This window comes from Mesitornis unicolor, unplaced genomic scaffold (genome assembly GCF_000695765.1).
Source record: "Mesitornis unicolor isolate BGI_N332 unplaced genomic scaffold, ASM69576v1 scaffold514, whole genome shotgun sequence".
Taxonomy (NCBI): domain Eukaryota; kingdom Metazoa; phylum Chordata; class Aves; order Mesitornithiformes; family Mesitornithidae; genus Mesitornis; species Mesitornis unicolor.
Window position 1 is genome coordinate 41,657 of NW_010177797.1, and position 9,045 is coordinate 50,701.

Below are 9,045 nucleotides of genomic sequence, written 5' to 3' on the forward strand. Positions count from 1 at the left end.
CAGCCCTTGGAGAGGGATTATGGAAAGGAAAACCATTACAAAGCCAGTAGCAGCAGCTATTCCCTCCCCTGAGAGCTGGCTGGGGTTACTCACGTGTGCAGCTGGGGTAGCCGTAGAAGCCCAGGGCACACTGGTTGCAATCGTGTCCTGCAAAATTCGCGTGGCATCGGCACTGGCCAGCTGGGCTGCAGTTGTTGTCCACCGCACCCCGGGAATCGCAGGAGCAAGCTGTAAGAGCAGGAGTCACAACAGTCTGAGGAAACCTGTGACCCGTGGCCAACCACTGCTGGTTTCAATTGTCATTCACTCCCACAGGAATTAGCTATTTCCATCAGAACTAAATTAATTTCTTAATCCCTTGGAGAGACGGAATATTTTCAGCTAGAGTCATGGCCATATCCGGAAAATGCCCCAGAGGGTTTTTTTACAGCCCATTTAATGTTCCTCAGCAGTTTAGTAGGTTAATGCACTAAAGTGACAAAAAAAAGCCATAAGCTGAGACACCAGGTCACGGAAGGGTTGTGATGAGGAAGTGTGACCGATAAAAACTGCTTTGTCTTCCAGGTTTTGGCATGATCCATGACCTCCAGAACAAGCCTGCCAAATTCCCAGTGCAAACCACATGGGTTTTGATTTTGAGAAACACCAAACTCTTGCAAAAATAAGCACGTTTTTCCAAAGGTGACAGACCAGCAGGAACTGAACGTTAACATCCTTACCGTAGCAGTGGGGGTAGGAGTGGTGCCCAGGGCTGCACTGCTCACACCGTGGCCCAGCAAATTCAGGTCTGCAGAAACACCTCCCAGCAGAGTCGCAGCCTCCGGGCAGCGTCCCGACCGCGCTGCAGCCGCACACTACAACAGGGAGAAGCCGTTTGCCCTCTGCTGGGAGCACGGGACAAAGCTCATGGCTATAAGTGTTGGTTTTGGTTTTATTCTGAGGTTCTCAGATGGACATTTAGGTGCTGCTCTAAGCATTCAAACTGTCAATCTCTGCCCATTGCATATATCCTCCAAAACGCCCACAAAACCACTCCCCAGCCCTCCTTCAAAACCCTGCCAGAAGCCTCTGGCTTTGTGCGTGCCCACCCAGGCCCACAGATACTCACGCTGGCACAGAGGGTAGTTGAAGTAGCCGGGAGCGCACTGGTTACACAAGTGCCCTTCAAATCCTGTTCGACACAGACACTGCCCTGTCTCGCTGTCACAGGTGCCATCGTACTGACCAGGACCGGAGCACTGGCAGGCTGCAAAGCAACAAGGGCATTAGTAAATAAACAGCTTATTCATCTTTCCCCTTCCTAGGAAGAGAACCAGAGCGCCTGTTCCTCTGGGGTAGAAATGCAGTCACTGGGGAAAACCATGGGGGACACAGCTGACAGCAAGCATGCCTAGCCCGGAGCTCACATCCATAGGGAATTTCTCAAGAGCACCCCCCAAGCTGGGAGGATGCTGGAGGGTCAGGGCTGGGTGGAAAATACCAGCAAAAGTCATGGGAATTTGTCACTTGGAAGCGAGGCTGGGGAATTGTTTCTCCCTTGTGTTAAGGGAGGGCAGGGAGAGGAGGGCTCCTCCCCAGCACAGAGGCGAGCTTGGGACCACTGACCCCAAGTCACTCACGCTGGCAGCTGGGTCCGTAGTGGCCCGGAGCGCACTGGTCGCAGTGTGTTCCCTGGAAGTTGGGTTTGCACACACACATCCCCACGCGAGGGTCTTTGCGACAGGCGTTGCCTTCTGTCCCGCCGGCGTAGCAATCGCAGTCTGGAGGGGGGACAGACGAGAAGCAACACCACACAGGGCTGTCAGTTGATCTGTGCTGGTGGGCAGAGCTCCCGTGAGGAAGGAGCTGCCATAAGAGGCAACAGTTCAAGCATTTGCATCCTAATAACCTTCCTACCCGATGTAAATGTTTTAACCAAACCTTGCTCAAGTGAGCAGCATTGCTTGCCTCGTGTGGTCGCAGGGTGGTTGGGAGACCTCAGCATCATGCAGATGTGCACAGTGCTGGATGGACAGAAGGGCAATGCATGGGGCAGACAAACAGCTCATCGAATCAAAAATCACCCAAGAATCAGAGGGAGGGGGAGGCGGGGAAATGAGAAGGGAAGTGAGAAATTCCAGCTCAGGAAAGAAAAACCTGTCTGGAAGTTTAAAATGTCAGAAGGAAGGACAAGGTTATCTGGAGCGCACTGGGGAGCATGAGACAGGGGAGGACTCGGTGGGAAAAGAGATGGAAAAAAAGCGTAAGGGAGGAGATGAACTGAGAAAATTGAGCATCAGAAAAAAGGGAGGCGGAGGGGAGCAGGGATGGGGACATGGACGAGCTTTCAAAACAACAGTGAAAGCGACACAAAGGGAGCGGCTGCCTGTGCACGCTGCCCAGGCACGCACAGCTTCGTGCAGAGGTGGGCCATTGGCATGGACCCCTCTGTGCTGTCTACCCCATGGAAAATGCAGGGCATGCAGGTGTGGCAGAAGGACTGGTTTGTATCTAAACCTAAAGGCTGAGATTTGAGGGAATCCAGCTCGAGTTTCAGCTCAGTCAGAGCCCCTCTGTGGTCCTGGGGGGTTCCTCAAAGGGAGGTCAGAAGGGATGTACCCACTTGGCCTGGACCCCAGAAAAAGCACACAATCACACAGTCACTCCGGGCTAGAGTTTCCCTGTCTATAAAGAGGGGATAATAAAACTTCCTTTCCTCCACCCCTCAACTGCCTCCTCTCTCAACCACTGAGTCAAGGCTGTCTCTTACAACACAAGCTGAAGACCTGATATTGCATTGGGTAGTGACATATAGCAGCAATAATAGCATGGTCATTGCCAAAGCAGCAAAGAAAATTGCACTGCTTACTTATTATCTGTCCTGCAGGGAGCACTTGTTCTCCAGTATCGTTGTGAGCGAAAGCTGGAACGGCTACGCAGAGAAAAGAGAGATTGCACAGGTCATCACACACACTCAAAGAAATCCTGTTGGGATCCCAGTCCCAAAGCTGAAAAGGCTGAATGAAAATGTGGAACAAAGTTTAGACGCCCCACTAAACAAAGATCTGTTACAACCAGTTTTAATCTGGGCTCTGGAAAGACGTCTTGTGCAGAAAGGGAGAGATGAGACTGCAGCCAAATGGGAAGCTCCTGTTGGCTGCAGAGAGCCAGGTTCAGCCCAGCTCAGCTCTGGTCCAGCTTCCAGTGAAGCCAAACATGGGCCTGTCCCCACCTGCAGGAACTCTTCCATGTGGCACAGGGAAAAGGCACCTGCAGAGTGGAGGTGGCCCTTCCTGCACCCGCTAGATTTGTGGGGTCCCAGACCTGGCACCCCATGCCCCTGTACTCCCCACTTACGGTAGCAGTGGGGGAAGTTGAGGTACCCCTCGGCACAGGCATCGCAATGCTCCCCGGTGTAATTGGGCTTGCAGTAACAGCGGCCGGTGAGGTCCTCGCAGGTGCCATCGGTGAAGTCAGACTCACAGTTACAGCCTGCAGAGAGGGACAAGAGGCAGTGGCTGTCACCAACTGAGACCTTTGGCCAGCCATGGGCCACAGAAGCATCGCTATGATACAGAGTCTCTACAAGAGACACCACCACCTGCTGCAAATTCTCTCCAAAAATAAAAAAGTGCAATTTTGACTCTTCAAAAGGAGTCTGGCTTAGAGCAACTGCCCCCACTGTGCTTGTCCCACTGCAGGGTCCCAAGTAAAGCAGCACAGCCCCAATTTGCTTCTCCACGAAACCCCAATTTCCCCATAGTGATGGTGGTGGCACACTGCTGTGAGGATGCAGTGCAGAACAGCTGATGAGTCCCAGCTACCAGAATGAGCTGGGCTCTCCAGCACGATGGATATAACCCACTGCTGCCCAGAAATTCCTGTCTTAGGGCATGGAGAGCAATGGGCTGCCAGCTGAAAGGGCACAGAGATGATAGCTAAGACTGGACTGCCCTGCAGGCAACAGCAGGGGTAATATCATATTTTTAGCTCATTTCAGCCTTAGAGCATGCCACCACTTCTGTGGTGGCAGACACACGTACTGTCTGCATGTACAGATGTTGCCCTGCAGGCAACAGCAGGGGTAATAACATATTTTTAGCTCATTCCAGCCTTAGAGCATGCCACCACTTCTGATTTCACTGATACTGCAGACACACGTACTGTCTGCATGTACAGATGGCTGCATGGACACACATTTCCATGGGCAATGCCACATCTCTTACAGTGCTGTACTCTCTACACCAGAAAAATCTCTTAGCCCAATCCCACTCCTTCAAACCACCTTGCCCAGCATCATCCTCTTAGCCCAATACCACTCCTTCAAACCACCTTGCCCAGCATCATCAAGCCCAAGCAGGTATCTATTTCCTGCAGAGGAAATCACACTCACGATAGCAAATGTACGGAGAGTCGATGGGGTGGTCAGGGGACCTGTAGTATCCTGGGATGCACCTCTCACAGTTAATGCCAGTGGTGTGATGCTGAAAGACAGTGGGTTAGAGGGGCATCAGTTCCTCTGCCTGCAGGATTAGTGTTCATCTGTCATCTTACTAACAGCTTCAGGGTCCGGAGGGAGCAACTCTGAAGTGTCAGCACCCATTTAGGTCTCTTAGAAGAACTAAATCTAGAGACTAGATTTGCAGGGAGAGACTTAATTAAGATAACAGAGGGTGTGTGATGGGGTTGGGGGAGCTGCCAGCAAGGCTGGACTCTAGGGTGACAGTAGAACCAAACACAAGAATTCACAACAGCCTTTTTCACAGGAGCCCTTCAGGCCTACCTGACAGTCAATGCAGACACCTCCCCCTTCAAACCTGTCCTCACGACTCTTGCTGGCTTTGTGGCGATCCACCTCTGGGTCATAGTAGCAGTCGTAGGCATGGCCATTGCAATTGCAAGCTGCAAATACAAAGAGATGTTAGCTAAGCCTCAAGTCCATGGAGGACCTTCAGTCACCAACTGGGTCTCAAGAGACGAACTCCTCCTCATGGATTTGACATTGGATAGGTTGCATTTCAATGAGGAAAGATGCTTGAATGCATCTGAGGGATTACTCCCAGAAGTCTTCCAGTTCAAAAGCACAGAAGCAGCGACTCTCTCACAAAGTCTCGTCTGCAACCAAAATAAGGCAGCAAGTACAAGATCAGAAGTAAAATATGTGCAGGCGTGTAGAGATAAGAAAGAGAGGTTACCCAATTATGGGGCCTCAAGTAATCTGGTTTAGAGGGCAATGTTCTTGCCTCTTTTATCCCATCCGGGATGGAGGTGAGCTGTGAAGTTCAGCACACAGCGAGGGTGCTCTTTATAAAGCCCCAGGATTAAGATCCAACTGTCCTTTGCTGCCCCAAGTTTATAAGAGATCGTGTGATGTAGCTACGCTCTGTGCTCTGCACTCCCAGTGCAGCACAAATTCCGCTGTCGGCATTTACCAAAGGTTTCTCTAGACAAATAAAGATGTCCTGTATGTAAACACATCCAAATGTAATTCATCTTGGAGACAGAATTGAGCAACGAGACTTGCCTGCACGAACCCTTGGACACGGAGGAGGAACTGGAACATAAGCAGAATTAAAGTCCCATAGAGATTTACTGGGCCTCCCAGTGCGAGCCTCCACCGAGCACAATCACCCACTGTGCAAACTGTCCTCTCTGCAGCACCAGTGATCTCCACCTCACCCAGTGCCACACACCATAAACCAAACCAGTTTGGTGCGTGGCTTCTCTACACCGCAGCATCAAGGGGCTGGTGAAATGGGGTCACCCTCTGCTTTACAAAACAGCTGGAAGAGGAAGGAAAAACCTATTTCCCACTTACGCTGGCACTCGTTTGCGCTGTCGGCAGTGGCGGGCTTCCACGGGAACTGGTTGAAGCCGGGGCAGCAGCGGTCGCAGGCCCCGCCGCAGGTGTTGTGCTGGCAGTCGCACTGCAGCCTGCAAGGGAGAGGGAACCAGGTACAGCCAAACCCGCGGTGACAATGGGGATGTGCTGCATAACCTTGCTGTGCACAACTTGCACTGGTCACGTACACAAATGAGCGACATTTGTTCATCCAAATATTCTGGAAAAGAAGCTTTTAAGGTTTTTTTTAAAACTTTTGAATTGCCGATAATTTTCTGAGCCGAACACCAAACTTTGCTCTTCCAATACTGTTCTCTCCCTTTCTTCTCCTCCACAATCACTTTTTTCTTCAAAGGGAGACAAGCATTAGAGAAAAATCAGTGTGCCACTGCCTAGCCAGCTCTACAGACAACATAAACATGAAATGGTTGGAGGTGGCAGTGTAAAAACCTAAGCTGAAACAAATTATTTGAGAGGAAACTGAGCACTGCAGGGACACAGAGATGTCCCCACCACGATGCAGGGTCAACATGAAAGGAATAAATGATAGCCCAGAGCTGGAGAGGGATGGGGCCACACAGGTCCCGTCTCCTCCTTCAGATATACCTGTGCTTGCAGAGGGAAAGGCTATGAAATTTGAATTAAGGCTTTTCAGCAGATGCTGGCCCCATGCTCCCTGTGAAATGCACCTCCTGCTTTGCTCAGCTGGCACACACAAGGCTGTGCTGGGTAAACAGGCAGCTCCGGAGGCGCCAGGCAAGAAATCTCGACGGTCGACCGACGGATCTCGTCCCTGCTCAACCGCAACGGTGATTCATTAACAGCAGTGACATCAGCTCCAAAACTTCCACTTAGCAGAAGGCGATTCCCTTCCAACACAAACGCTTTCTGTTGTATTAGACTTATGGATAATACAGCATGTTCCAGCTTTTATCTCTGCAATTACTCATTTCCCCTCAGGGCCGGTCTGCCACTCCCATCTTTCCCTCCTCCAATGCTTTTCCATTCAAAAGCAGTGTTTAAAAATAAATGTAATTTTTTAAATCATTAGAACCAAGTGGAGCAGTCACTCTGGGTGAAATGCAGGGGTGCAGACACACTCTTCCATGGCTGCTGAGTGCCATCATTTCCACCTACATACATTTTTAATATGCGAGACCTGCAAGCGTATGTGTAGTGAACAGCCAGACAGAGGCAGCAGCACAAGACTTTGTTCTCCCCGTGTTTCGCAGATCCAAGAGGGAGATGCAATGAGAGGCAAATCTTGGCCCTTCCTCTGTAATGAAACCACCCGCAGACCTCTCACCTGGCTGACTACCACCAAGGAAACTAAATTTAATGGTTTTTTTTCCATTGCAGCAGCTGGAGATCAAGATTAACGTTTAAATACATAAGTGTGGAGAAAGACGGTCACTAAGTCAAGGATGTTATAAACCTGCTGAGCGGTGTTAATCTCTGTGGCTGGAGGACATGGCTCCAGCCACACAAACCATCTCTTTAATGTTCAAGATGTTTGGAAAGCACTGGTTCAGTTCCCAGAATGCAAAAAGATGGCACTCAGTGAGTAAAGATGCACATTTCAGATGGAGGAGCAGCTATTTATTTAGTCTCTGCTGTCCAGAGTTAGCAACGACCTCTCGGGGAGCTCATCCATCACGGCAGCTTTACTGCACCTTGTGTCTAGTCCGGGCTGCTAATGAGTTATGGACAAATGTGCATAAGTTACAATATTTACATGTTTCATTGATTGAATATACACAAGGACGAAGAGGGAGCGGCTGTGTTCACATAGCACATATTTCCTGGTCATCCTGCCGTAAAAAATAAAACCGCAGCCTTACCACCGGAATTGATGCTTGATAACAGAGACTATAAACAGTTTCCAGCGAGCAGCTGTGTCAGAGCTGAGCACACGCGCTGCAGCATCTGGATTTGGTCTGCACATCTGAGTTGCACAAAAACTGAACAAACAGCCCCTTCCTCTAACTGCTTCTGACTGTACAGAGGGAGAACCACCTGCAAAAGGGACTTGCAGATGGCACAAATCTACTTGCACACACGGTGCTTTCTCTTCCAAAAGTGTTCAGGATCCGGCAGGGGGAAAGCATCCTCGATCTCCTCCTGCAGCTTTGTTTTCTGACCAGCCAGGCTGCTGTTGTGTTTAAATATGATGGTAATCTTCAGCATCAGGAAGAGAAGTAGCAGCTGGACTTGCTGGTTGTCCCCTCCATTTCTTGTGGCATCTGCGATGGGGCAGGGAACTGATGGAAACAGCTGCTCTTATCGGACAGATGCAGAGCACTCACAGGGTCCTCCTGAGCTCACATCAGCAGCAGACACATGTGAAAACACAAATCCTTTCTGGGCTCTCCATGTGCAATGTGTCAGGTCCTCGCTGATGATTATCTCACTGCTCACAGGGTTTACCAGGAGAAAGGTTTGTGCTGATCCTGCCAGTGTTCACCTTTAACCAGGAGAATTCTCCTTCCCTCTGCTGGATTCAGCCCACTTGATCTTGAGGCAGAGACGGTTGTGAAAAGTGCAAAGGAGCCTTGAGGAGACTGGATCTGCCCACACTCTGCAAGCCCTTGCACATACACACACTCACATGGAGACCAGACCTGCTGCCAACTTAACACAGCTGGATGTGCAGCCTCTGTAACTTGGCACTGCAGAGAAACTTTCCGAAGCTGGATAAACATTATCATTTATGGCCAGGAAGTCAGCTCACAAACGCGCTCCATCATGTCCTAAAGTCTTTGCCAAGATTTCCAGCTCACCTCACCTCTATCAAAGTGCTCATCCTGCCTTTCTGGGCAACAACAAGAAACACAGCAATGTGCAGAAGAGAGAAGTTAAAATGAGAAGCACAGACCTCCCAGACAGGCTGAAACATAAGTGTGATTTTTAATAGGGTCGGACCATTTCCCATTCCTTGTCTGCCTCTATTTGCATTTCCTCGCCCTGTTGCTGTCACACGTCAGCATCTGAAGAGACAGGACACGTGCAGAGGGACACACCGCACACCTTCCACACATACGGGTGGCACAGATTCCTTGAAGAATGTTAGGTTTCTGACAGCTGGGGCCCAGGACACAAAGGGACAGCACGTCCAAGCCCCTGCGATGCCTCTTGTCATGCAGCATTATGGCAGGTATCACCGTGCTGGCTCTGTGCAGGGCAGGAGGGGTGGGATGACTGCCCAGCAGTGTCCGCTTCAGCAG

At 50.4% G+C, this 9,045-nt stretch overlaps 1 protein-coding gene across 1 annotated transcript in view; it reads right to left on the minus strand.

Moving 5' to 3' along the window:
• The window catches only part of LAMA5 (laminin, alpha 5), a 78,677-nt gene that overhangs the window by 33,037 nt on the left and 36,595 nt on the right, over positions 1 to 9,045 (minus strand). The window contains 9 exon segments of the mRNA XM_010182207.1: positions 94 to 228; positions 720 to 854; positions 1,109 to 1,246; positions 1,620 to 1,760; positions 2,849 to 2,911; positions 3,337 to 3,471; positions 4,373 to 4,463; positions 4,763 to 4,881; positions 5,798 to 5,913. Of these exon segments, the coding sequence (XP_010180509.1) occupies positions 94 to 228; positions 720 to 854; positions 1,109 to 1,246; positions 1,620 to 1,760; positions 2,849 to 2,911; positions 3,337 to 3,471; positions 4,373 to 4,463; positions 4,763 to 4,881; positions 5,798 to 5,913 (1,073 nt within the window).